The 27735-nt window shown below is 46.7% G+C and overlaps 2 protein-coding genes across 4 annotated transcripts; one reads left to right on the forward strand and one right to left on the reverse strand.

Moving 5' to 3' along the window:
• Positions 1-11641: 11641 nt before the first annotated feature.
• On the forward strand, positions 11642-14122 carry LOC125716350 (E3 ubiquitin-protein ligase RNF152-like). The gene is made up of 5 exons (XM_048988549.1): positions 11642-11801; positions 12299-12766; positions 13173-13257; positions 13352-13414; positions 13585-14122. Exons 2-5 carry the CDS (start codon positions 12432-12434, stop codon positions 13642-13644), a joined length of 543 nt encoding a protein of 180 aa, XP_048844506.1. The 5' UTR covers positions 11642-11801; positions 12299-12431; the 3' UTR covers positions 13645-14122.
• On the reverse strand, positions 13015-27274 carry aire (autoimmune regulator). 3 transcript variants are annotated; one of them, XM_048988546.1, is made up of 16 exons: positions 27023-27270; positions 26094-26898; positions 25043-25189; positions 23653-23827; positions 23409-23570; positions 23261-23326; positions 23044-23157; positions 22534-22673; positions 21908-21997; positions 20960-21081; positions 20465-20534; positions 20135-20257; positions 19218-19318; positions 18820-18907; positions 15410-15499; positions 13015-15279 (listed from the first exon to the last, which is right to left on the reverse strand). In XM_048988546.1, the coding sequence occupies exons 3-16, from the start codon at positions 25187-25189 to the stop codon at positions 15070-15072; spliced, it is 1698 nt and encodes a 565-aa protein (XP_048844503.1). In that variant the 5' UTR covers positions 26094-26898; positions 27023-27270; the 3' UTR covers positions 13015-15069. The 3 variants fall into 3 exon arrangements, with proteins under 3 accessions (XP_048844503.1, XP_048844504.1, XP_048844505.1); XM_048988547.1 differs by lacking the exon at positions 21908-21997 and having other exon boundaries at positions 27023-27269; XM_048988548.1 differs by lacking the exon at positions 21908-21997 and having other exon boundaries at positions 15200-15269; positions 15393-15499; positions 19218-19345; positions 27023-27274.
• Between the last annotated feature and the right edge of the window lie 461 nt (positions 27275-27735).

The raw sequence follows: 27735 nt of genomic DNA on the forward strand, positions 1-27735 counted from the left end.
CAAACCAATCACTTAAATCACCATCAACCACGAATACGCCAGTCAACAGAGCGTGTACACCCTCCAACAAAGACTCCCCCATTCACACACAGTACCTAATGCCATCACACCCATCATCCTAATGTCTTTTCTAAATGGACCTGGGGAGGGACAACGGCCAATAAACAGCTGTTTCCAAAAACAATACAGTACGGCAGAGGAAAATCTCCGTTCAGACGTCATTTTAGAAGATGAATAATTTTCAGAATACAGGGATCATGTTTGTCAATTCAGAGTCTGACAGTGAGTGACTCCCAGACAAGCGGAGGAATTTGTGTGTCACAATGATCCAAACGAATGGCATTACTGGCCACAGGAGTCACCACCGTTTGCTACCAGTGCGATAAAGACACAACCAGGGCCCACCGTAGTCATTTGAACTTTTCGTTCCAGACACCATTCAGAAAATCATTTTGGAACGCAATTTGGAGCGGAGCTGTGCTTTTTTGAGAGGTGCTAGGAAATGGACCAAACCAGTTCACATACATACTTGGAGCTTCTTATACTTGCTGGTGTTTCCACATCAAGCGGGGAATCCTCTGAATCCCTGTGGAATGCAGGAACTGGCCAAGAACTTTTCCATGCAACGTTATTAATGGTATATTCCACTTTTGTCCCGATTATTACCAATTTCTACACAAAAGTCTAATTTTATAGCAAGAATCGAACAACACTTTCATTGAGAAATGTGATCTAGCAGAGTTTAATAGTAAATACTAAACATATTTACTAGGGTGGTCAGCAAAAACTGGTGACGTAGGATCCACCAATGAAACTTCCCACACTAACATTGCCCCCACTCTGATAGGACAACCAAGCTGGGCTGTTGTTAGAGGTAATTAGTCACATTTGCTGCATTCTCCACACGGCTGACTTCTGCCTGCACACACATAAGTCAGACGGGGCCGCAGGCTAATAGTTCAGTGACACGGCCCATTTTAAAGGAGCTCCAATGATCATCTCCAGTGTTTAATCTCTACGAATGACACACAGAACGGCCGGCGCTCATCTTCAGCAGCGGTGCGCATTTCCAGAAGATGAGCAAACTCCACTTGTCAAACTCCAGATGGGCGTTTTAACCGGAAAGCTCCACCGGCCGAGATGAGCAGTTCCACAGAACCGGAATATAAGCGGGAGCCCGTTGTTTCCACTTTACTAGTCAGCTTTAGTTCCTCACCAGCCAGTGACAGAATGGGGAAAAAAACTTGAAACAGTCTGGGCCACAAAAGTTATGTTCTGTGTGAACATTTGCTCTTTTATTTCACTCGTCCGTGCCCCCCCCCCCCCCCCCCCCCACTCCCCACAATGGACCGGCAAAGCCAGCGACATCAGCGTAAGTCAGTAAACATTCGGGCAACAGAAACACGCTTCGGCCACGCAAACATCGCCACAGCTGACACCTGCATGCGCCTTGTACTCGGAGCTTTTCCCCCAGATATCCAGCACCTTCCGGAAACCGGAGAGATACCCCCGCCAATACAGAACCTAGCGACAGCCGAACAGAACATACCGAATGACTCGAGTGTACAATCAAGAGACGTGCTACAAATCACACCGCGGGCCCAAGTAGGAATGACATAAAGACTTTTGCTGTTTTGATTATTGTTTCATAACTCAGTTGTGGTTCTTTAAATGAAATACCAGAGAGGAATCTATAAAAGAAAAGGAAAATTCCAGAAAATCAGGAACTGAACGCAATACAGATCAACACCATCAAGCCACCCCTTCACACTTTTGAAATATCTGCTTTCTGTGGGCTATAAACCCTACTTAGGTACTCCACCGAATTTTACTACTGCTCACCTCTTCACTTGAAGATGAAACTGAGCCTTGGGCTCGTACTGAGCTTGAACGCCCAGAGTTCTCAGTGCTGGGATAACAACGCGAGCCATTGTTTGCCTTCCAGTTTGAAATACGGTGCTATTTTTAACTCCATGTTGGGACTCACAATACGCATGAAGTCACACTTACGGAAAAAGGGTCTGGATGCCGCATTTGACATGAAAAGGCTGCTGCCTGTTATTAGGGCGACTGCATGTCCTCTGATTCCCAATGCTGTCGTTTATTTGGGACCTAAAAATGCCTGAAATGTCCGCGATTTTGCTTTGTGTCATTTGTCACGTCTCCTTGTCCTGGCGTCCTCTTCTATTGCTGGGCGAAATATGCTCACCCAAGTCTATCATGTCAAAGGGGACAAGCTTTGAATGGCAAGAATCCTGTACAGGGACTGTGTTACTGTAGGTTCATGTCGCGGAGGTGATGTTGGCTTGTTCTTTTGATAATGAGCCTCCCAGAGTAGATACTGTCTGCCAGAGCAGCCGTTGGGTCGTTGTCCGTTTTAAAACAAGACAAAATTCCAGCCAGTTAAAGGTTGCAGAAGAGCTAACTGGAATTCCCCTTTCGAGCTCGCTAACCTGACATCATTCGCCACAGGGCGGCATGGTCGACGAGCAGTACGAACTTTAATGCCGCTGACGCAGGGAAGCGAAAGGTCCAGCGGTCGAGGATATCATCGCTGTTTACCTCACACTGCAGCAAGAATGTAAACACCGAATATTCCAAAAGTCCTTCCATAGCTCTTTGACACACACACTATGAAAATATTTACATTTCCAAAACATGCTATGGTGTGATATGCATCACTGCCTGCCAGTCCTCTCACTCTAATCGCATGCATCTCCCGTACAAATGCAACCCCCAAGCTTGGTGCTACCAGCCTTGGCAGCGTTTAATCAAGCAGAGGACCCCAAGGGGAAGATGTCGGATCTTCTTGTGATCTTGGACCTGAGATTTGAAGTTTCATCCTGTTTGGCAGTTCTCATACCGCATACGATCCGTTCATATCCACTACATTGGCCGGGCTGTCGATAAAAATTATACACGAGGGGTCTACGTGTTTCCACACACATAGGGGAGGGCCTTGAGGTGTCACTGTTAGACTTGTTTGCATTTAGGCTGGAAGACCCCCTCCCCCCTCCCCCACACACACGGCAGCCCGGACACCCTCACAAGTCGAAGAAGTTAGAAACACGCGCCACGATTTTTACCGCTCGTGACCATCGGCTTCGACGTTTGTTTGCATAGGTGTCAGTATCAAGGGGAGGATGTGAGGAGCAGGGGTTGGCCAGGGCTGCTGCCCCCCCCCCCCACTCAGAAAGCCTCCAGGCCCATGGCCCCATGGCTGATTGATGGCACATTTCCAGCCCTAATTAGAAGTCAATCACAACCCCCCAACAAATCACCATATATGATGAGGGGTCAAGAGAAGACAAAGACCCTTGAAGCTCCTGAATGACCAGGGACAAATGGGGTCTTGATGTCCTCAGGCAGTTTCTGTAGGCCACCATACACAACGTCAGCAGGCAAAACCATAGGCGCCCATGACTTCTGCGAGTCAGGAAGTGCCAGGACCTCCATAGGAATTCTTCATCTTACCCCCAGGCTTCAGTAACTCCAGTAAATGACACTAGATCACCCACCCAACTTGCCACTCGGGTACGTTGTTGATGACTTATTGCAATGGGGAGTGAGGCACCAGACAACAGATGCTCAGGGGTATAACTGAGTGTCTGTCTGAGGGTCATGCCTCATTAAATTCTACCCCCATTAACCGTGACAAGTCACCTTGAAAGGTAGTCATCTGTATCCACCTACCCTTAAGGCACGTCTGACACAATGAACTGCTAAGTTCCCATTAAACTTCCAACAAACAGCTAAGAAATACTGGCGAAGATGTTCAACGTCGGTAAGAAGCAAAGGAGCATCTCAGAAGGGACTGAAGGAAGTCCATTGATAAGCATACTACACTGGATGGAAAGTGGTCAGTGTCACCTTCTGGAACTTCATGGATATTGAAGCTTCAGCCTTTAGCAGTGGCAGGTACTACAAAGCAAACCTGCGTGAAGATCAAAACCCAGAAATTGCAAAGGGTTAAGCCTGAGTCTGGTCAACGCTCTAAGGTTAAAAGAAGCCCTAAATCTGAGCATGAAATACTCAGCTGGACTGGAATTTCCAGCTATAGTTTGAGTCTCTGTCCTGTATCCAAGGATACTTGAGTAATGATGGTAGAGTGAATGTATTTAAGTGGACTTGGCTCAGATGACGCCTCTCTGCCGCTTGGGGGCTCCAGTCATCTAGCTTCCTCCAGGCCCCCAGTCCACCGGCAACCGCCATTGTGCAGACACACTGATAAGGGCCCTCTCTTTGTTTCAGCGGCATTCCAGGTCAGCTCGCTCCCGTGGCGCGGGGCTCCAGGGCGACAGGCATGCCAAGGCTGTTTCCCCTCCACACCTTGAACAATGACAAGGGGCCAGAGCGCCGAGGGGGGGGGGGGGGGGGCGGCCGGCAGCGAGAGCGGGACACACGTTGGCTCGAGTGCGAGGACGCCGGGTGTCCTTCTGATGTCCGACCGACGAGTCTGCCAGGAATCCAGGCGGGGGAGGGGGGGAGATCTCAGCAACTGTGGGAAAGTGTCTCCTCTTTCATTTGAGGAATGTCACTAATACGATGGAAGATGTACTACTGCAAGATGGGAGGGTGGGGGGGGGGAGATCATCTGGAATCTGAGAGAATGACCTACGCAGGACTGGCCCTTATGACTCAAATCCTGACCCCAGTCCTCTACAGCAGTATACATGCATGCATACGTCCACTTATGGACGATCGCTATTCCCCTTTCCGTGCAAAGACTGGATGCAGAAATGGATGTTATTGAGCTATCAAGTCATTCCCCGACCCAGATTTGATAAAATGCCTCATGCCGCGAATTGCGCTGCCGTAAATCTTGCATCTCCGGCTACATGTTTTGCCTTCTAAGGCAACATTCCAGGGTATATCATGCAGAACAAATCAGGTATGATCAACAAGGAAGTGTATTGGATACACGCGCTGAGGATATGGCCGAGCTGCCTCCGAATTAAAACACAGAAATGGAAAGTCATAAGGGTTCCCGTCCATCAGCCTATCAGCGAAAGCCATCGACAGCAGGTCACAAAAACTGCAGCACCAGCCTCAAAGCAAGATGTGCAAACACTAGAAATATTGCAGGCATCTGGTTTCTGATCAGGGCCTGTTTGTTTTGGAAGCCAAATTCCACACGTCGTCAGCAGTGTCCAGCTGGAAATGCTGAGCCGCCTTCGTAGCACAGAGAGCCGGACCACGACCGTTCCATATCATCATTATAAATCTGAATCTGAAGGCCGCTACATACCTCCTCTATAGTGACTGCTGCTGTCATCCGTTGCTTTTTCATCCGGTTTCCAGGCTTCATCATTCGCCACCGATTCCACTCCGCAGGTCGGTACGCGCTCAGGCGTCAGCAGATGGCGCTGGAAACACAAGGGAGAGGATCCATGTTCCTTTTACTTGAGCCACACCTGACAATCAACAGAAACGACCGAAGGTGCAAAACAGATTCCATCAGCCGTGACGGATTCCCCAAACCCATAACCTCCTGTCCCACGGATGTGTGGGTGACGGAAAACGTGATGCTGTATTGATCAAATCCCCTCACAGAAGCCTGAGGATCTCTACACCAACCCTGTTCCTACCCCCATGAAGATTCAGGTAAATATTACCCAACTATTGTAAGACCGTAGGCGTCATCACCCTCACTGGTGGCAGCAATGTAAACATTAGTCCCCCAAATGGGTGGTTTAAATTCCAGGACCAGGACTCATTTTTGTCATTGAATGACCTTACACGAAGATGACAGGTTTGTCCAATAAACAAACAAACGACTCTCCTGACACACAAATGATCTTCCACACAATGGTGAGGTGAAAATCAATCAGGTCAGGTTGGGGAGCATGCGCTGATGAGGTGTGTTACTGCACCCACCACACAGCGAAACTCCTCGGGATCCCGGCCAGCGAACCCCCAGGGCAGACACATGGTCCAGTCCCATCCTCCGGTAATGACCATCCATCTGCCACAGCCAGGTGTTATGTGGGCGTTCCCTCTGCCTGGTCCAGCCCCTTGGGACTTCAGCAACGAGGATCCTGCGGACCAACAATCAATGAATGCCAGTAAAACATCTCGTCATCTAACTGACGGCACCACAAATCTGCAGGAACCTTTGGAAGCCATTGTCCTCCAGCTGTTGGCTGCTGACATTACAGTCATCGATCCCGTCACATGCTAAAGGCCCATGGGTATAAATCGCCGAGTCTGCCCCCCTTTGTGTCCCCAGAGGCCCTCTGTGAACTGAGGTTGACAGCAGGCTTCTACCTGGGCCTGGCAGGTGTTCCTTTCTTCTGAGTGCATATTGCGACGCGCTGCATCAACCCTCAATGAGATCGAGTTAGCGAGGGAACATGGTCCACTATTGGCCTATGTCCGGCGGGGTTCCAGACAGCCATGGTGTACCCAGTACCAGTGTGCATGAACGCGATTATGCTAGAACCCCACAGATACATGCATTGTGTGCCCAGTGCTTTGGCTCCGTCTGTGAGGGCCTTAAAGTCATTTCTGCCATGCTAAGAACCATGCTACATGCGCTAGCTCTCCAGACTATACGTCTAGCTATGCAGACAGTGAATAACCATTACCGCCATTTCCATGGTAACCGGTGGTAACAGAGGACTGAGTGTGGGCTGTGTGGGAAGTCGTTACCTGTATGAGTCCAGGTGTCAGAGGTAAGGAAAGACTTAGTCATGGCCAAAGTTATTATTAAGAATGTAAAACAAACACATTCACACATTAAGACCGCCTGCAGCAATTGTTGAACTGTCTGCATTGTACAGTATTATAGACAATGTAAGGGCGCCCCCTGCTGCTCATTTTTGTTGTGCAAAAACATAGACAAAATGCAATGTGCAGATGGTGGAGAAAATAATACAATTATCAAAGGATTATGATTTACTCTTTGCAAGAGATCAGAGGGCACTTTTACAGAGGAGGCCCTGGAATTTGTAACGACCCCAGAATGTTCTCCGAGAATGTCACAGCATCCATGCGCCTGGAAGCCATTCAATTCACACCAGGGTGATGGGAGAATCCAGGGCTGTGTCTTCCTCTAAAATGTCCACAAAATACCAGAGATTCTCTCTACTAACTGGGGACCCTCCCACCCTCAAGCAGTGTGACCAGCAGGCAGTGAGGGGTTTAAGTAGTATCCTGATGATGGCCTGGAAGACAGCCTCCACTAGAGGGAGCTCTCTGGAATGGAGTGAGTACAACTTCATAGGGCAGCAGTGTGTGACCCAGTAGTAACTGCCTTTGTGACCAGTGGGAATCTGTTCATATGACTGAAGATCCTACCCATGGGTCTCTCAGTGTTACAGTGATATAGTCACTGAGTACTAGGCTGATTTCTCTATTTAGCAGGCACATTCATCCAAAGCAACACACGTTTTCTGAAAGCAGTGATAGATACTCACTGGACCAATTAAGGGTAAAGGTCATGCTCAGGGACCCAACAGTGATAATCACACTGTAGATGCTGGGACAGTGTTTCGACCTGCCGCTCTTTCAAATTCCAGTGTTAGTAGAGAGAAGAAACGTTTTGCACTTTCCCCCGGACGTGCACTTTTGATATTATATGGACGAAGTCGGTTATCTTTCATAACAGCGTGATTCTTACGGCCCCAATCGGTTCCGCGGCTTGTTCCGTAACCGAGGGGCCCGTCCGCTCTGGCGAAGGATTTCCACACATAAATGTCCCCTTCATACCACCCAGGGCACCATGTCCACGGTGCAAAATTCCTCGCTGCTGTTTGTCAAAGCTGTACAAAGCTGGTTACCACAGCAACCAAATACTGCGCAGAAAGACCCGTCTGGGAGGCCCAGCACCCAATCACCACGCTCACAGAAAAGGACATTCCAAAATAGACAACAACACAAATATGCTTCTGAATACTTTCTCCTGGACTGCCGGCCATATGCATCTGATGAATTAAGGACCCTGCCTGCTCTTTGCGGTGGCCATAGCCGCGTTTAACCGCGGCCGTCACTGCGGTCTGTGCCTCACATGGTCAACATTAAAATTCCACATGCCTACTCCCAGAGGTTGTGGGGGTTGGGGGGTAGAGATGCTTGGACATTGCTGGCTCGGCATTCGCATTCCTCCCCAGCTGAGCTGTCCCACTGGCTGACTGGGGGCCCAACAAGGGTTTGGGTGTCCTGGTTAGAGGGCTGCCCCCATGCGATGGAATTCCTCGGTGACACAGCCCCCCCCCCCCCCCCCCCAAGTTGCTCCTTTTGCAATGTTCATCAGCATGTGTGTCACAGACCAACTTCAGCTTCATAAAATATAACTGGGGGGGGGGGGGGGGTGGTGGTGTGTGGATCAGCAGTTAAAACACTGTGTCTGTGCCAGAAGGTTGCTAGTTCATATCCCAGGGTCAGCAGAGTGACACCATTTACACATTCACACACAAATCATGCACTCAGACAGCATACACTGACACCACGCACCATTCACTCACATTCCTAAGGATATCATGATTTCATCAAAATGATATCAAAAATATCATAATTAATGCTTGTCAGGCTTCTGGTCTTAGGGTCACATGGCAAATAGGCTTTAGATTTATTTTTTTGCTTTTGCCCATAAACATTCACCTTCACCAATGTCAAATAACGGGTCTTTCTGAAGAGCTCAGAGAATTCGAGCGCGGTATTATGGCAGGATGCAATAAGCCAGTTCATGAAATTTCTTCCCTGCTAGATATTCCGCAGCAGTCAGCTGCGAGTGGTATTATGGAAAAGTGGAAGCATTTCGGAACAACAGAAACCCAGCCATGCAGTGGCCGAGCACGTAAAGTAAGAGAGCGGGGATAATGCCACAGAAAGTTTGGACACCTGTAGTTATTCAGTCAACAGAATGTTGGTGACTTTTACACACGATGCGCCCAACACTCTGAGGACTCAATAACTGCAGAATTCCAGAAAAACACCACTGGAATTTACACTGGAATGTCAGACGTTCCTGTAGGTGTAATGGCCAGGCATCCCAGCACTTTTGGATATACAGTGCACCGGTTAAAAAGAAGGTTCATGTAAACATGAAAGAGGTTAAGTTCTCCCCAAACGAGCTTGATGGGCCGAATGGCCGCCTCTCGTTTGTAAATTTCTTATGTTCTCATGCGAGATTACATATGATTCCTTAAGTGTTTTCAGAAACAGAATTGATTTCAGGGGCAGTGCAGTGGTTAGCGTTACACCTCTGGCGGTGCAGTGGTTAGCACTGTTGCCTTACACCTCTGGCGGTGCAGTGGTTAGCACTGTTGCCTTACACCTCTGGCAGTGCAGTGGTTAGCACTGTTGCGTTACACCTCTGGATCCAGGGTTTGGGTCTCCAACATGGTTCCATATGTGTGGAGATTGAATCGTATCCCCGTGTCGTTGTGGGGTTTCCTCTGGTTATTCTGGTACCGCGCCAAAATCCAAAAACACGATGAGGTTAACTGGAGTTACCAATTTGCCTGTAGGTGTGTGTGGCCTGTAATGGGTTGGCGCCCCATCCTTGCCCCCACAGGTTCTGAACATCCCATGACCCTGAATAGGATAAGCGGTTACAGAAGGTGGATGCAATTGATTCCACAGTTAACCATTACTTCGCTCGCTCGCTAGGGGGCAGCAGCGTGCAAGACATTGCTTTCTCAGGATGAGCTAAAAAGAATAAAAACACAGGACCAAATTTTAATTAGTGTACTTACCTCCAATAATCAGTTAAAGAAACCAAGTAATAATTTTACAGAAAACCCCGGGGCTTGTGAAATACCGTCGCGTGTAAAAAACATCTACATTAAAATCAAGGGATGAAGTTCATATTTTGTTTTGGCCACAGGGTGGCATCACAGTGTAAAACGGCCGGCAATTTAAGCAAAGTGAAAGTAAATTGTATATCGTACATTGCAATTCACAGTGAAGTCTGTCTGGATTTAGCGTTAAACATCTGCTATGTGAATTATTAATCAAGCAGCTAGATACACAAATATATAAAGATGCAGAACAGAAGTGAAATTCAGACACGCCTCAAACACCAGCTAAAGGAAGTTGAAATTTGAAGCAGAAATCTCCTGCACATCGACCCATCGTTTTATAATGGAAATATGCCTGTATTAGAAAAAAACCTAAAAATAAAATAGATCCGACAACAACGATAATAATTAGAAATTAAAGTAAAATGGTCATTGGCATATGCACTACGCAAAGCTGCCTAATCGTCGGTTAAATAACGGCTTGTATTTGTCGGTTGATGTTTTTTACTTTTTGTGGGGGAATTAAAAAAGTTATTAACGAAAACTTAACTGTGACCAAAATTTCTTCAAACGAATTATTACAAATAGACATTGGCAAGGCTTACAGACGGGTTATACTTTATATCATATATTCACCGGAGAGGTGTGCATGTTTTTCCATCGTAAATAACTTAATATTCCTCAGTATTCGTTACGTCACGAAATAAATTATGGGGTAACATGCAATGAGAACGTTTCCTGCATTCACGGATTACTAGAAACTAGGTCACCTTTCAGGTTCAGATAAGTAACACTAATTGCTGCTACTTCTGATTTAAAGAAGGATCTACTATAGAAAAACGCGGAAGCGAGAATAATAGATAAATTAATAAATGAAACATTGATTTTGCTATCATTAGACAGACAGACAGACAGACAGACAGACAGACAGACAGACAGACAGACAGACAGACAGACAGATAGACAGATAGACAGATAGATAGATAGATAGATAGATAGATAGATAGATAGATAGATAGATAGATAGATAGATAGATAGATAGATAGAGACTACAGCGTATAGTGCCATATGCGGAGATCATTGGCTGTCAGCTCACCCCTCTTGAAGTACTGCACTCATCTCAGATGAAGAACAGAGCCAAAAAAATGTCTGATCCCCTGCATCCTGGCCACTCAATTCCCAGCATCTTCCATCCCAGCGAAAGCAAAGAATAAGAGCCCTGAGCCCTGAGCACGACGACAAATCGTCACCTAAACAGCTTCTGCCCCCAGGACATCGCCCTTCTGAAGAAGGACCCATGAAAACCTGTCATAATGGAAGCACGCGCTGTTCAAGCTTCATTGCCATATTCTAACTAACTGAACTCTTCTGCACTGTACCTAAGCTCTTTGCACATGACATCTATCCATTATCTATTTATTTCTTTAGTTATACTGTCCACATCCTTGACCCTGCATTGCACATCTCCTGTAAAAAAATCCCTGTATCTTTACTTTTAGATGTTTATTTGAATGTGTTTTGTTTATGTCATGATACCACCCGCATCAATAGAAATTCCTTGTACTTCTCTGTGCTTGGCGAACAAGAAGATTCTGATTCTGATAAACTGCCCCGTGATTAAAAAATAAAATGGGCGTTGAAAACACCGTGCGATACTTACATGATAACTACATGATATACATTACAGAAGGATGAAAACTATTAGCAAAGAAATCGAGTATTTATACAGTGTGAACAAATGAGAGAAGGGCAAAACCGGTTGATACAGAAGGAAATGACTGTTAAATAAGATGCACCTGATCCGTGACACACCACGCTGCCGGGCTGTAGCATCTAGGCGAGCGCCGCCAAACCACACCTCTTTCCGAATAATTTCTCCGGGATCTGCTGTAAGTCACGGGGACAATTGTGGCTATAAATGCCCTTGGTGTTATTACTTTACAGATTGCCGGTGTCAGTGTTAGGAGGAAGACGGGAGGGAGTAACAGCCAGCGCGTATAATAAGACTGAGCAGCGCGAAGCTTACGAACATCCGTCCGGACGAGCCGCACTTCTCAGTGAGTATCGCTCCTAATTGATTGGTTCTTGTTATGATCGGATATTCTGTAGTGTTTTTAATTGCATCTGTTACACACTAAATGAGAACAACATTTAAATAAGCAAGTACAAATTGCATATATTTGTAGGCCTATTATGTAGTCTTAACGGGCGTCTCTTTGCTGATTTTCCAATCTTTTCTTGCATATTTGTTATTAGCCCTGAATAGTGCTTCTGAGTGCAAAAAAACTAGTTTCAGACAAATTGATAGCTTCCAGTTTACACAGCTACATAATTAACATTTTCGTTCTCATAAACCGTTGCCTGCTACTGGCGTGACACTGCGATAAAATATTTTGCTGTTATATATATATATATATATATATATATATATATATATATATATATATATATATATATATTATATATATATATATATATATATATATATATATATATATATATAATTAGAGATGTCCTGTTGATGCGTGCGTTTTCATTGGCCGTTGGTTTACAGATCGCAGCCCCCGTCCACGCAGTACATTTATCGCACACGGCCCAGCGCGTGAACAAGCACAGGAACCAGTGCACAGCTGAAAGCGTAAAGGGAAACCAAGCCGGCCGCCCGCGATCCAGCAGCAGAAGCAGAGATGCAGCGAAGCGAGAACGACAGCGAATGTCCCGTCTGCCTGGAGCACTACACGCGACAGAAGCGCGTGCCGCGCCGGCTGCACTGCAAACACACCTTCTGCACGCCGTGCCTGGAGTGCCTGGCCTGTCAGGACTCCTGCAACCTGTGCACGGTGCGCTGCCCCCTGTGCCGCTGGACCACCTGCGTGGGCCTGCCCGGCCAGGGTCCCAAGGACTCTCTGTGGGTTAACAGTGAGCTCTGGGACTGCATCCCTAACACCGATGAAGAGGAGGATGAGATCACAGTGGAAGACATGCCCACCAGATCCACAACATCCACTCCACAGACCCAACGGTGATTTCCTGTTTTTCTGACTTAATGTTATTGACATAGGGGCAAAGCTGTAAAGATGGTATACACAGAAGCACATTCTGCAGAGGACAGGCTGTGACCTGCACGTTTCCTGGCATGGCCGATGAATGACAGGCATAGCTTACTGTTTTACTTCGCCGAGGGCAGTGTGTTAATAGATTCTTCAGCCTTTAGGTCAGTAAGGAGTGCAGTTGTTAAAAGATGTAACCAGATGAGAAATAAATGGGTCCTTAAATTTGTTTAATGAAACAGTCTGACCATATAAACTAACAATCAGGGTGAGATTCAAAACGCGTTGTTTTCAGCGGTCTGCTGATCACTGCCTGTTTAACCCAGGGTTACTTACACTGATCAGTCTACAGCTACTGACCTCTCTCTCCATCCTCAGAAATGTGCGGCCGATCCTGAATATTCCGGGTGTCATGAGAAAACTTGGATTCAAGCGGCCACAGAGGAGTGTGGCGGCAAGGCCCGTAAGTTCATCCCGCTCTGCTAAATCTGGCCCACGGATTTCGCCCACTCGCACCACCCACATCGTCATAATCACCCCGTCTGTCTTTCCAACAGCTACCTTGGTTCAGACCCGTCTGCAGGTATTTCAGTCGCAGTCCAAAGCCGCAACCAGGCAAGGTAAGCAGGAGATGGAAATGCTTTCAGGCGATGTTATCGCAAAACGTGGAAACTGAGATTTATTTAGCATTATTTCCACTCCCTCCGGCATGAGTGTTTATCAGTATTAATGTCGGTGCGTCAACAGCCGGGAAGCACTAATTGTTTCTCGTCTCTCCTCTGTCAAACAGGTAGGACTGTTGTCTGAGGCAGGATGGGGCAAAGAGAGCCCTTCGTTGCACAAACGATGACGCAGGAACGGACATGTAGACAAACAGGCCAGTTTCTTTCCTGGATATTCCTGGATCATAAGAAGCCGCCTGGCGTCCTCACGGCATGAAAATAAAACCAAATCCTACAGAATCTCTGGAGAAACTGATTTTTTTGATTTTTGAAAGCGCTACAGCTCACCGAAGTCTAACAACATTAGGTAGAAGTTTTGGACTATCTGCTTACCTCTGAGCATTTCCCTGCGTGAAATCCCTGAGCCAGATGAAACCTCCCAAAGAAAGCATTTTGGAAATGGCTGTCATGTTTTTGATATTTAATATGTAATAAGATACATCTATGTGTATTTTGTACGTTAGCTGTTTTAATAATCAGTATGTTTTCCTGTAAATTGTTCATTTTTGTTCTTTGCTCAGTATGAATCTTCCATCTGATGCACAGCATTTGAATGACTTGATTTGTGATTATTGTGTTTTATACAATTAAATTATTTGAAATACACACTTTTTCTTTGTATTTCCTGCTCACAAGCCTCTTCATGTGTTTCTTGAAATTACTTATGGAAAAATTTCTTGAATTACTTGGAAACATTTCAAACGGTAACACTTTACTTGATGGGGCACAAATAATATAGTATTATACTATTACTGACATATTAATTAAGCACAAACTAAGTCTTAGTTACATACTGATGTTATGTTCGGTTGTCATTAATGAATCACAACACATGTTTTATCTCAAGCAGAGACCTCCATCCATCCATTTTCCAAACCGCTTATCCTACTGGGTCGCGGGGGTTCCTGAGCCTATCCCGGAAGCAATGGGCATGAGGCAGGGAACAACCCAGGATGGGGGGCCAGCCCATTGCAGGGCACACTCACACACCATTCAATCTCACACGCACACCTACGGGCAATTTAGCAACTCAAATTAGCCTCAGCATGTTTTTGGACTGTGGGGGGAAACCGGCGTACCCGGAGGAAACCCCACGACGACAGGGGGAGAACATGCAAACTCCACACACATGTGACCCAGGCGGAGACTCGAACCCGGGTCCCAGAGGTGTGAGGCAACAGTGCTAACCACTGCACCAGAGACCTGTATCTGTTAATTCTGTAACCCGACTGAAAGAACAAGTCCTGAATAGTGCAGAATAAATAACGATCTCATGTTTGTTATCATTAAACATGATCGTCTTTTCTCAAGAAGTTACTATATCTGTTAATTCTCTAAACCTTCGTGAACTACTGAAGAAACAAGTAATGAGTAACACAAGTGAAACACCGATCTCATGTTATTTCATCTATATTTCTTTATGACTTGTATTTCAGCAGTAACCAAGTCACTATTTAGAATTTGCGCCCATCAAGTAAAGTCTTGTCAAAAAACTTGATTCAGTGTCATTTGAGCGAAAAACAAACGTCTGAAAAGCAGAAAGCCACAGCCACCTACGCAAGAATCATTTTTATCAGCAGAGTAAACATCAACCCCGCACAGCATCTCAGGCAGTGCCTATCTTCATCTTCTCCACGATCCAATGTGCACGCTGATGGCCAGAACGCCAGGATAAGCAGACCTTCACTGGAAGAAGCCCTGTCTGTCAGAGAGGGGGCGCGAGATGTTGTGGAGAGCCCACTGCAGGATCCGTCTATGGAATTCTGTTTGAAGAGACGGACAGATCGTAATCTAGGCCAGCTGAGATAGCGCCTTTCACTCTCCTACTGCCCGGGCCCACAGTCGCCTACGTGTCTCGTGGACATCATTGCCCCACAGCACCCCATTGCTCACCTCCCCAATGATGGGTTCCATCTCGTCTTTGTTCAGCGAGTCACCAGCGAGCGTGAGGCCATGCTCTTCTGGATCCTCATACAGCGCCACCTGGTGGGAGTACAGGGAACTACACTGAACAAAATATAAACGCAACACTCTTGTTTCTGCTCCCATTTTTCATGAGATGGACTTAAAGATCTACAATTCATCCAGATACACAATATTACCATTTCTCTCAAACATTTCTCACAAATCAGTCTAAATGTGTGATAGTGAGCACTTCTGCTTTGCTGAGATAATCCATCCCACCTCACAGGTGTGCCACATCAAGATGCTGATCTGACATCATGGGTAGTGCACAGGTGTACCTTATACTGCCCACAATAAAAGGCCACCCTGGAATGTGCAGTTTTTTGCTTTATTGGGGGTCTGGGGACTCAGAACCGTCAGTATCTGGTGTGACCACCATTTGCCTCATGCAATGCAACACATCTTCTTCGCATAGAGTTTATCAGATTGTCAATTGTGGCCTGTGGAATGTTGGTCCACTCCTCTTCAATGGCTGTGCGAAGTTGTTGGATATTAGTGGGAACTGGTACACGCTGTCGTATACGCCGGTCAAGCACATCCCAAACATGCTCAACGGGTGACATGTCCGGTGAGTATGCTGGCCATGCAAGAACTGGGACATTTTCAGCTTCCAAGAACTGTGTACAGATCCTTGCAACATGGGGCCGTGCATTATCTGTCTGAGTGGCTGGTCTCAGACGATCTTGGAGGTGAACCTGCTGGATGTGGAGGTCCTGGGCTGGTGTGGTTACACGTGGTCTGCGGTTGTGAGGCCGGTTGGATGTACTGCCATATTCTCTGAAACGCCTTTGGAGACGGCTTATGGTTGAGAAATGAACATTCAATGCCACGAGCAACAGATCTGGTTGACATTCCTGCTGTCCGCATGCCAATTGCACGCTCCCTCAATGCTTGTGGCATCTGTGGCATTTTGCTGTGAGACAAAACTGCACATTCCAGGGTGGCCTTTTATTGTGGGCAGTATAAGGTACACCTGTGGCACTACCCATGATGTCAGATCAGCATCTTGATGTGGCACACCTGTGAGGTGGGATGGATTATCTCAGCAAAGCAGAAGTGCTCACTATCACACATTTAGACTGATTTGTGAGAAATGTTTGAGAGAAATGGTAATATTGTGTATCTGGAATGAATTGTAGATCTTTAAGTCCATCTCATGAAAAATGGGAGCAAAAACAAAAGTGTTGCGTTTATATTTTTGTTCAGTGTAGCATCTAGGTCGCCATCAGACTGCAACCTGTGACCTTCCGAATGATCTCTGAATGAAGGCTAAGGAAGGCTGTCTGCTTTTCCGAAGATAAAAGGAGACTCTCCTCCTCACGCACAGAGGCTTTGCAGCTGCTCCTGAATAAACTCCATCAGATCGGACCGCGTACCGCAAAGGTGTTTCCCAAAGAGATCCGGATTTCAGCTCTCCTGAGCTTCCTTTGATACCTCAGTTGTCATCCTCGCGGAGTTGCACATGCCCCCCTTCAGCACATCCTGCATCCCCCCCCCCCACACACACCCCCAGCAGTAACACTTTAAAAACTCCAGGTTTTCATAAACAGAGGTATGACACCAGCTGCATTCCTTCGTCTGATTCACCTCTTTACTTCACATATTTCTGAAATAACAGCCTAGCGTCTAACATTCTGTAACCCTTTACTTGATGGGGCACAAATTATGTAGCATTGTGTGATTACTTACGTTAATGTATGTATGTTAGTTACATACTGATCTCATGTTAAATTATCATGAATGAAATGTGACATTTTTTTACTGATCGTGTGTCTGTTCATCCTTAATGAAGCATGATCATGAACAGAAATGAAGGGGAATTGGGGCTGTAGCCCCCCCCAACAATATTTTAAACCAGCTAGTACAACCCCCCTGGACCCCCTTAAATGGGTGGAGATCTCACTCAACCCCCCCCCCCCCCCCCCATGCTCAACCCATAGTTATATGTAAATCCTGCAATTACTATATTCACTCATGATTTGTACTCCAGTAGTAACTGGGTAATTACAAAGTATTTGTGTCCCCTCAAGTAAAGAACTACCTGACATTCAAACACTACATTCTCTCCCCACCCACCCAAAATCAGTGCATCCAAGAAATACTGCAGCGTGTTAAACTGGAGAAATTAAGACTGTCCCTAAAACCTCCACAAAGCCTGGACCCTAATTAACATATTACCGTATTGCCCCAAATATAAGAGAATCCTGATTATTAGATGACCCCTCACTTTTTGGCAATTATTTGTAGAAAAAAAAGATTTGGTTTTCCAAAATCTACCATTATAAAGACTAGGGATGGGGGAAAGTTAGGACAATTTCAAGGGCCCCTTAGTGACAGGAGGCCTAGAAAATTAGGAAAATTCCTGGATTAAGGGGCCCAATATGATATGGCTTAATGGGGCCCAAAATCTCTAGCAACAAAAAAATTTATTTGACAGAATACATAGTAAGTAAACCAGCAACTGCACCTTAAAAAGCAGTACTATTTGGGGGGGGGGGAGTAGATAATAAAGATCACAAACCTTTCAGGGCGCAGAATGTTTCGAATGCAGTAGAACCACACACAGAAGATAAAAACGCGTAGCGCGGAGAGTGGAGCCACATCAATAAATGATATGACAGCTCTCTTAAGACGAATGTTACTATGTTTAACAACAGCCACTATTGATTTACTGCACAGCCAGGGCTGCCAGCTCTCTGGCGTGACAATCACGCTCGCAGACTTACGCAAGAATTCTTACGACAAATCTATGCAACAGTAAGTCAAAACACTCATTACAAAATATCGTATTTGGTGCCATCTGTCCCCTTTTTTGTCTAGACCCCGAATATTAGACGTATTTTGAGATGGAAAAAAAACCAAAGCCTTACATTCGGGCAGCCAGGTACTATTTTGAGCAACTTCCCCAAAAACGAAACATGTCCGGTCATGCTATTTAAAATCCACGGCTAACAACCAATTCCGTGGCCTGTTATGTAGGCATTTTAAAAACTAACATCATGTGTGTTTTCATTTGCTTGTATAGTGCTTATTGTATTTTTGTCCATGGTCTTATATTTACTGTAATGTTTGAGAGTGTGACAGCAGTAACCCCAGCGTGAAGGCAGAGCACACACGCGATGTGGGTTACAGAATGCATTTAGGCGTGGACAGTAATTATCGTTGCCGAAATATTGTGTTTGTTATTCTGCTTTATCAATGTGCCGGCATCAAAATCGAAGGATAGACTATAAAAGCAAGATATTCTGTATTTACTCCAAGCCGGATAAACCACTAAAAGCCCTCTCTTGCTTACTCCGGAGTCACACTGTCCCCACAGACCCCGACGTGTACCATACCGGCAGAGCCAGGGACACCGCCTCCTGCTGGACACTTTCGGCACTGCTGGGCCACATCTCGCAACAGGAGCGGCACCGGGACTTCCCACTGGCCGGGTTGGCATGGAAACAGGGGTGTAAAGAAGCGGGGCTACTCCGCAACATCACTGCCGCGTTTAAACATGCGTAGTTTAACTTGGGTTAAACTAAACCATCAGTATTACACATTCATACATTACATCACTATCACTGTTACATAAGATTAGCGCTTAGCTTCTTAGCATGTGCGGGTTTACATTGCTTTCCGTTGCATACAATGGGTTAATCCTGTGTTGCACCGGACGCGACAGGCCTTTGTTTGTACTGTGCGAGATGTGCTTGGTGGCCACCTTTCCATCTGCAGCCCCGGTCCGGCTCACCTGAGGGATTCGCAGTGCGGATGAAAGCCCCGAAGGCACTGCAAGCAGAAAGTCAGGGTCCCGCTGAGCTGGCAGACGGCGCACTGCTGCCCCTCCCCCACCTCGGGAGGAAGGAGGCGACATGGCGTCTACGTCATCACTGCAGTCATCAGTTTAGCACATAAACAGGACTCCGGTGTATCGTAGTGTAGCACTAATTACAATATCATTAGTATGAATGACCCCTTTTTCATTGCGAATCATTTTCTCATTTTATTTAAAAATTGTTATATAATGTATAATGACAATAAGGCAACCGCTTCCTTAGTTTAACACCATTTCAGTTCTAGAGCCATCGTTTCGGAACCATGCAAACTCTCTCCTGAAGTTTCCTGAAGGACATTAGTCTCCTTAAGTCACCACACAACTAGAGACAAAACTACGTGATTATGTCAGTCTGGGTTTTATTTGAGCCTGCTGGCTGTGACCAAGCTTCCTTCACTCCGGCTTATCGGCTGCAAACGAATTTGTTTTCGTTCGAGCTTATTGGCTGTTATCTGTCAGGCCACCTGTACTGGCACAGAAAGGCGTAGTGCCGCTGTCTGCTCTTAAATCACCTTTTACCACTAGATGGTTGCTTTTTAGTGAAAAAGGACCAAAAGGAAGCGGCATTATATAACAGCAGGCCCCCGCTTCTGCCTTCACCCCCATCGTAGTGAATTTCATGCCCCCCCACAGGCGCACGACAAAAACTCGACCCAACCGAATTAACTGCATACATGGTGCCCCCCAAAAACGTCTGGTGTCCTCATTATGATGTGCAACTATTGAGTTTAATAAATACTTTAAATATTAGAGAGTACAATTTGAATATTGCTTCTGCAATAGGGAGCTCCGCCCCTTCCTGCTTGGCCACACCCACCACCCCCCCATCCAACCTGTGGCTCTGTGGCCAGGCCGCTCTTGGTGGTCGTGACACTGGACAGGGAGGCTGAGGACAGTGTGGTGAAGAAGGAGAAATCCAAGGTGGGGCCAGAGCTCGCCTCGGTCACGGGGGGGGGCTGCAGGTCACACACACAAAAACGCGCCAGTTAATTTTTGACCTTCATGCCTCCACAAGGCCATCCTGCTACCATTTAAGTTAATGATCACCTACTGAATGCACAATACATTATAAATGCATAATTAATTACTAGATGCAGCATTACTGATTGCCCCCCCCCAACCCAAGGTTAGGATTAGCCCCCCCACATTTCCTTCGCACTCGCCTGTGTGGGCACGTGGCTCTTCACACTCTCAGCCTGGTCACCGAGGCATTGCTGACAGCGCCAGGTGCCACTAAGTGTGGAAACAAACGGACATCTTACGTCTGCGTGATTGAATGTTATTTGTGTATGTCGTGGATCTGTTCCTTCCTTATTACCATTAAAAACAGAGGATAGTGCCTATTTTTTTACTTCTAGCAGAGGAATACTGTGGAGAACTAAGGGCTGAAAGGCAATAGTGGGCGGGATCATGTGCTGCTGTCAATCCCCATGTGGCTTAACCAATGAGAATCATGAGGGTAACCAATATGATGCATAACAATCCCATCATTCCCACTGCTACTAGGTTGTGGCTCTTTTTGGGTGGGAGGGGCTGTGTCACAACTCCAGATCTCCTGGTGCTTCTACTTGACGTTTCCCACCCATCGTTAACTCCCAGTATGGCTGAGCCAAGCTGTCCCTTGTACTACCCACAATCCATTGCTCCCAGACCTTCACCTGGGGATGGAGATGAGAGGAGGCACAAGGCATGCCAGATGGAAGGCCCTGGGGCAGCCATCGCAGCAGATGAGCTCGCCACCATCTTTGCACACGGCGCACTCGTCATCGTTGCGCAGCACCTGGGAAACATACACACAAGACCTTCAATGAGGGTCACCACTGGCATGCTGAAAGCTGCAGACCAGACGAGGACAGCCAGACGAGGACAGCCAGACGAGGGGTAAGGTCTGTTTACAGAGAAATGCCAGAATCCAAAAAAAAAAAAAAGCTAAACTAATATAGTATTTTTTCTCACATGCTACATGGAACTGCCACATGCATGAAGGTTTAACATGCGGTCACTGTACTTTTCTGAATCCAGGAGTCTGCCTGGAAAAGCATGACGGAGAGAGAAGAGCAAGCGCAGGCCTCCAAGACGGAGGAGCAGCTGTCAGTGCAGACCGAGGGCCTTCCGGGAAAAGCGAAACCCCACCCACACTTTTTAAAAAGTCTGAAAACAGCAGCCAAAACATCTAGTAGGTATTCGGGTAAGATCATAGTCACACCAAGTGCGGTAAACAGAATTTGCAGTTTGCGCTTATAGAGCTTTAAATGGTGTGTGTGTCCGGTCTGCACATTGTGGGGACATTTTCCCAGTCCCCTCAAGAGAAAACTCAGTTTTATAAAGATCTGTGAGTGCAACTGAAAAGCAAAAAAAGCCAAAAGTCTTGTATTTTGTTTGTTTACTTATGGTTAAGGTTAGGACTGGGTAGGGGTTACTGTACTATCCTGAGGTGTTTTCCTGGAAAAGGGATTAAGGTTGTCATGGTAAGGATATGCCCACAGAAATTAATAGAGTGTCCCTACAATAATAGAAATGTATGAAATGTGTGTGTGCATGTGTGTGGGCATGCGTGGGTGCGCGTTCTGTAGCGGCCTGCCCTCCCATCCCAGGTGGCCCCCTGCCTTGTGTCCCATCCTGCCTTGGTCAGGCTCCAGGCCCCCCACCACCCTGTCCAAGATAAGCGTCTGGAAGACGGATGGATGAACTTCTTTCTGCGGAACAAGTTTTCAATGGATGAATGTCCCAACATACAATAACAACGATTCCTTTCACCATTTCATTTGGCGATTGTATTACTTTCGAATTTCGAAGAAGCACTTCTTAGTAATGTCGGTTGACCTCCCGAAACCTTTACTGCTCATAAAAAGCTATTTCATTAACTTCTTCACACCTGAACTATCACATCCAACAAATGGTTCCGTTTGTGTTAACGTGCATTCCAATATTTATACACTGTTTTACGGTGCTGATTCACTCCTTGTTTCTCTGAAAACTACAGAAGTGCTCTATAAAAGAAGCATCTGATTCAATTGGAGCTGTAAACAATATTGTCCTCAATAAACCGGCCGAGATAAAGAGGCTCTCGAGTTCCTACTAAATAGTACTTAGGTGAGTTCTTTGGAAGACACTCCTCCTGTTTTGTTTTGAAATACAACCACAGCACATTGTTTGCTGAATCAATACAGAATCACAAAGCATTCAAACCATTCTTAAGCTAGAGCACGTGACGAAAACGAACTTGACCGACCTCCTTGATTTTGCTGCTCGTCGCCCCCTTGTTGCGGACTTGGGTCTTTGCGGTCTTTGACTTGTGCCTCCCAGACTGCTCATCGAACTTGGCAGGGGAATAGAATTCGCTGCCCAGTTTGATGCACTTCTTGGCGCTTCCTGTACGCCAGAAGTCATGGTTTAAACAGGCAAGTTCAGTGGAAATTGGCAAAAGGGCAACTGCCGGCAGCTTTGAATATCTGTCACAGATCACTGGGCATGGTATGACAGATTGCTTTGTTGAGGTATGTGCAAAAAGACTGCTTTGGTTAAAAGGTATGCAAACCATCCAGGTCCCACCTGACCCTGGCCAGGGAAAGCGGCCCCTATAGGGCCCAACCCTTTTCGGGGTTAACTTGGTTAACCTGGTTGTCATTTGTTATCTTCCTGCCCATTCTGACAGGCGGATCAGATGGGGAGCCCCCTGGTGGCCACTGGGCTCGTAGCAGTCGCTTACTTCGCGTATGCCTTGGGCCTGCAAGACACCCACCAGACTCGAAGACTTGCTTGATCAGGATGCCTTCCATGGCCTCACAGCTAACCGGCAGCTCGTGGGACGACAAGGTGACTGCCCTCTGCACCGAGGTGGCCACCGTCTGGATTCCTGCCAGGAGCACGCGGTTACACTCAAACCTGGCAGCATCTAAATGATGCAAACTCTTTAGAGCTGGGGTGCCGATATGGGAACGCCGGTTCTCCCCACTCACCGCTCCCCATGGGTGGCCGGGAGGCATCGGCGCTCTCCGGTTTCCTAACTGATTTCAGTTTCGTTCCTGTGAAACAGTTTAAGGTTTGTGGTATGTTTGCCTGGGAAAGAGGGCCACACCCCATGTCCCCCCCCAGAGCAGAGCTCACCCGGGCCGTTTATGCGCTGGTGCTTGCTGTGCTGGTGGGGGTGTTGGGCTCGCTGCCCCCTCTCTGGGCTCCGCTTCCGGCCCAGAGGTCCCGGGGGCTGAACGGAAAGCCTGGAGCCACCTGAGAACTTCTTTCCATGCCTTGTACTCAGACTCTCCCCGTCTGTCGGCAAGCAGGCTTCTTCATGTCACTTTTCCATAAAAATCTACTCTCACGCACAAGGACGCCCACACCCCCATCTTACCTCGCGGGAGGCTCACGAAGAGAGATTGCAGTTTCGGGTACCTCTCCTGGTTGTACTCCTTGGACAGGTTGTTCCAGAAGGCCTGGATAACACAGGCCTCCCGGTCGAGGAGCCAGGTGAGGAGAGAGTAAACGGCCTTGTGAATTCCCTCCTGCCTCTTCCGCTGCAGCGCCTCCTGCAGGAGCAGGTGTGAAACACACGTTCAGGGCAGCTTCATTTAAAGCCCCCAGGGGATTTTAATACCGCGGCGGTTCAGATGGGAAAAACACCCCCGTACTAAACAGTCATTGCGTCAGTGCAGCTTTTATGAAGTGTTAAACTAAAGAGGACGTCTGCAAATTTATGTGGAGACACAAGTCAACGCCCCCCCCCCACCAGATGATATTGCTTTTCTGTTCATTAGGCTTGGTCCATTACTGTCTAATATTACGTTTCTTTCCATTTTACTATGCATAATATAGCATGAATAAGAAATTAATTGCTTTATAATCATCCTACGTACATTGTTCTCATTGTCACCATGAATGTACCTGTGGTGTAGTGACGTGTCAAAGATTACACATTCGAAATGTAACAAAAGATTTGTTTTTGTCTTGGGCTACACTCATATAGATGTACAAACTAACATGGAAGTGAAGAAATACATGTTAATAGTGCCTATGAATCTAATGTAACGGAAGTGATTTTAAAATGTTTCATAAATGATTTTTTGATGTTTAAGTCACGTATAGCGAACGTGTCTTCGTTAAGAGAAGTCCTTAACTGACGAGGAGGTTTTTAAACAACACTGTAAATCATTTTAACGAAATGTGTGTAGAAAGTAAATAAATCCTTTACTAGTGAAACTGTTTAGCAACTCAGTAGACGCCGAATAGTAAAATACATAATGCTAGCTGGGAGAAGATGCTTTTAAAACATCCTAGTGATTGTATTTAACTCCTTATTCTTAGCTATAACCTTCACATCCAAAGTTCGTAATTTTATGTCTGAGAAACACGTCAATTCCTTCGTCTCAGACGAGATTTGACTGATAGAGGACGCTTACTCTCAGGTGAGGTCTGCAGTAAGATTCTTCTCTATTTATACGGAATCCTCATTTGAACTAGTTGTAACGTGATTAATGATGTATGTCAACCATCCCCATGACTGTAAAACCACATTATGCATGAAAACACCGGCTGACAGTCAACCCAGATAACGAGAACTGCTGTTCATGGACACGACATGTTGATCGGACCAAGACATGCTCTGGACCACGGGACAAGCTGAAGAGCTCTCCTGGAGAGATGTCAGCTGGCTATACAATGGACTTTAATTCTCCAGTCAGGAGCTGGAATACTGTAGTTTTTTAGCTTTTAACACTTGGGATACAGGTAACAATAAAGTGGACCTTGAACTGCTGGTCGGTAATGATGTCATGATCGGCTAGTCCGTAGAGCAGCGGGAAGGGATCGTCGATCGCCATGGCGATCTCAGTCCGTGATGCCCTGAGGCGAGAGCGTGGGTCGGCCTCTCTTGTGACCTCCTTGTTGCACATCTGAGGGAGAGGAGAGTGCGGTAGGGTGGGGGCATCGGGGGGCAACACAAAACAATTAAGCTCAGGTGGGCAATACGGCAGAAATAAAGCATGATTTTTTTTTAGGCAGGATAACAATTGACTATATATTCACAATTATTTTTCATGTGCATTTTTAAGAATATTTAGCAAATTACTGCATGGCAACGGTGCGTTTCCCTCATTGACTGTCTGCATATTCGTTCCGGTGTTTTTTTTTTTTTTTTTGAGGTGCTGAATCATCTTCGCAAATATTGCAAAAATACTTTTCTTGTGCCATGTCGGTTTTGGAAAATCCAAACGAGTTCCAGATTACCGATGTCAAATTCTCTTTAGGGACCAACTCCTCAATGACGTCCACGCCACTACGTTTCCAAATAGTGAATGTGTTGCATGTCGGGAGAGTGTAACAAATCCAAGTCACCATCTCAGGGCTGCCAACTTTTGAGACAAGTCTGTACATGCATTTATATGTACAACTGCCTTGTAGCTATTTTTAGGTTTATAATAGTATAATACAGATTTGCAATAAGATTTATTGCATAAGCATGAGTCTGAAAGCGTGTGTCACGCCAGATGCATGACAGTTGGCAGCCCTGACACCTACCGTTTGATATTACCGGTTTATTGGAGTATCGAAACGGATTTGGTTGACAAATAAACCTTTAGATGCGTGTATGAGCCATAGAACCGCAACAGATAGAATGTGCAGAGTTTCAGGACAGTCAATGGTGTACAAAGCTGGGCATCAATAATCAGGAAGAGATGTGAGCATCGCCTGAATGTGACCCGTCAAGGCTGTCATTCTGATGGATTATAGTTAAATGGAATACAGCCCCGGTTTAGACCAGCGAGTCCGCAGCCGGGGCGTGAAATGGCCACTTACCCTGGGGGCGGCAGCTCCAGCGCTGAGAGCGAAGCTCCGGCTCGCAGCCTAGATTCACTCTTATGCCGCTCGGTGGCCAATGCAGAAGTAGGTGAGCCGCCATCCCTAAGCGCCCATGTGAAACTGCCCGGCGGACAATAGCGGCTCTGTGTGGCCCGGCATGGCCAGTCCCCCGAGTGCCGGCGCTCGGCTGGTTGGGGAAACGGCACGGAAACCGCAGACGCATCCGCGGCTTCCCCGGTCGCCACACCGGCAGCTGGCAGAGAGCCGCGTCACAATGGTGCCGTTCATCAGCACTTTTGATGCGCTTAAAAAGTCCCAGGCGTTCGGGTAATGCGGGCTTTGGTCTACGGGCCGCCATCGGACGGACAGGTGACTAGCGGCTGGGAAAGTCCGCAGATGAACGGCCTCCCTTCCTCTCTCGGGCCTCTGGGGACCCGCTGCGTGTGTGGCTGGGCTGGGCTGGGGATGGGCTGCCCCCCAGTAAAAACCAGGTTCTTTCCATAGGCATCACCGCACCCTGATCCTCAAAGGAGCAGAACCATCTATTTGTTCCTCTCCAAATTTTACACGAAAACCGAAGCACCGGCTACGTTAATATTTCAATTTGCAGCCTGATGGAGAAGTACATGCGATTTCGTACCGATCAAATGATTAACATTATCTCTCTATAAACTAACCAGGACCACATGGACAGTCGTAGGGAATCATTAACATTATACATCCATCCATCCATTTTCCAAACCGCTTATCCTACTGGGTCGCGGGGGGTCCGGAGCCTATCCCGGAAGCAATGGGCACGAGGCTGGGAACAACCAATGAAAGAACATAAAACAATATGAGTAACTATTAAGGAATCTTCAAATACCTGTTTGGTTCGCAAGTATTACACAAGTATGTAAGTCAACAAACAGCCATAAACCAGTCACCTATTGGCCTAATATCACAGCCGTAGTTCCATTTTTAACGGCCTCCTCCTCAGCATGTTCCACGTGTCTTTATAGCCAGCTTGTGGGAAATGGCGCCCCCTTGTGGTAGGCAGGGCGCATTCTCCACAAGGAGCAGCATGCAGCTCCTTTCGCTTTGCTGTTATTTTTTTTCCAGCGACCTGCGTAACACACCAGTTGTGGTTCGATGCTTCAGAGAGAACGTGGCCCGCAGAGTCTTGCTTGGCAGCGGAAAGAACCACCTTCCATCGTAAAGCCTTAGGCCCCGTTCGCCGCAGCTGTCACTCATTTAAAAAGGCCTCAGCATTCACCGTCAAGCCGGAATGTGGATTTTTTTTCCTCCGTCTCTCCCCAGCAGATTTATAAAAAAACGTTTATACCAAAGGACGAGCCAGGCAGTGTTTAGGTAGTAAGACATTTTATTGATCATTTAGACAGACATGCTTAATCTCTATACAGTGTGAATGGAGAGCCAGCTCTGAATAACCCATATCTGCTCCACAGAGCTGTAACATTTACCGTGGGACTCAGTAAGCACCCGATGTGCCCTTGGCGCGGCCGCCGCTTACACTGGATGCCATCGAAGCGGCACGAGCCAAGAGAGAGTGCCAAGCGGCTACACCCACCCCTCCTTCTGGAGTAGATGGAACATTCTGAGGGAGGCGCTTCTGTTGCAAGGCGTAAGTGGCATGTTC

This window comes from Brienomyrus brachyistius, chromosome 21 (assembly GCF_023856365.1).
Source record: "Brienomyrus brachyistius isolate T26 chromosome 21, BBRACH_0.4, whole genome shotgun sequence".
Lineage (NCBI taxonomy): Eukaryota > Metazoa > Chordata > Actinopteri > Osteoglossiformes > Mormyridae > Brienomyrus > Brienomyrus brachyistius.

Bases quoted from the DNA above. Each gene is read 5' to 3' on its own strand.
- LOC125716350 (XM_048988549.1), top strand. From the start codon at position 12,432: ATGCAGCGAAGCGAGAACGACAGCGAATGTCCCGTCTGCCTGGAGCAC. The intron at 12,767-13,172 runs GTGATTTCCTGT...CTCCATCCTCAG, and splicing joins TCCACTCCACAGACCCAACG to AAATGTGCGGCCGATCCTGA. The intron at 13,415-13,584 runs GTAAGCAGGAGA...TCTGTCAAACAG, and splicing joins CAAAGCCGCAACCAGGCAAG to GTAGGACTGTTGTCTGAGGC.
- aire (XM_048988546.1), bottom strand. From the start codon at position 25,189: ATGTGCAACAAGGAGGTCACAAGAGAGGCCGACCCACGCTCTCGCCTC. The intron at 15,500-18,819 runs GTATGGTACACG...TACTCCCACCAG, and splicing joins CGGTGTCCCTGGCTCTGCCG to GTGGCGCTGTATGAGGATCC. The intron at 15,280-15,409 runs GTGAGCAATGGG...CTCTTCAAACAG, and splicing joins TGGAACCCATCATTGGGGAG to AATTCCATAGACGGATCCTG.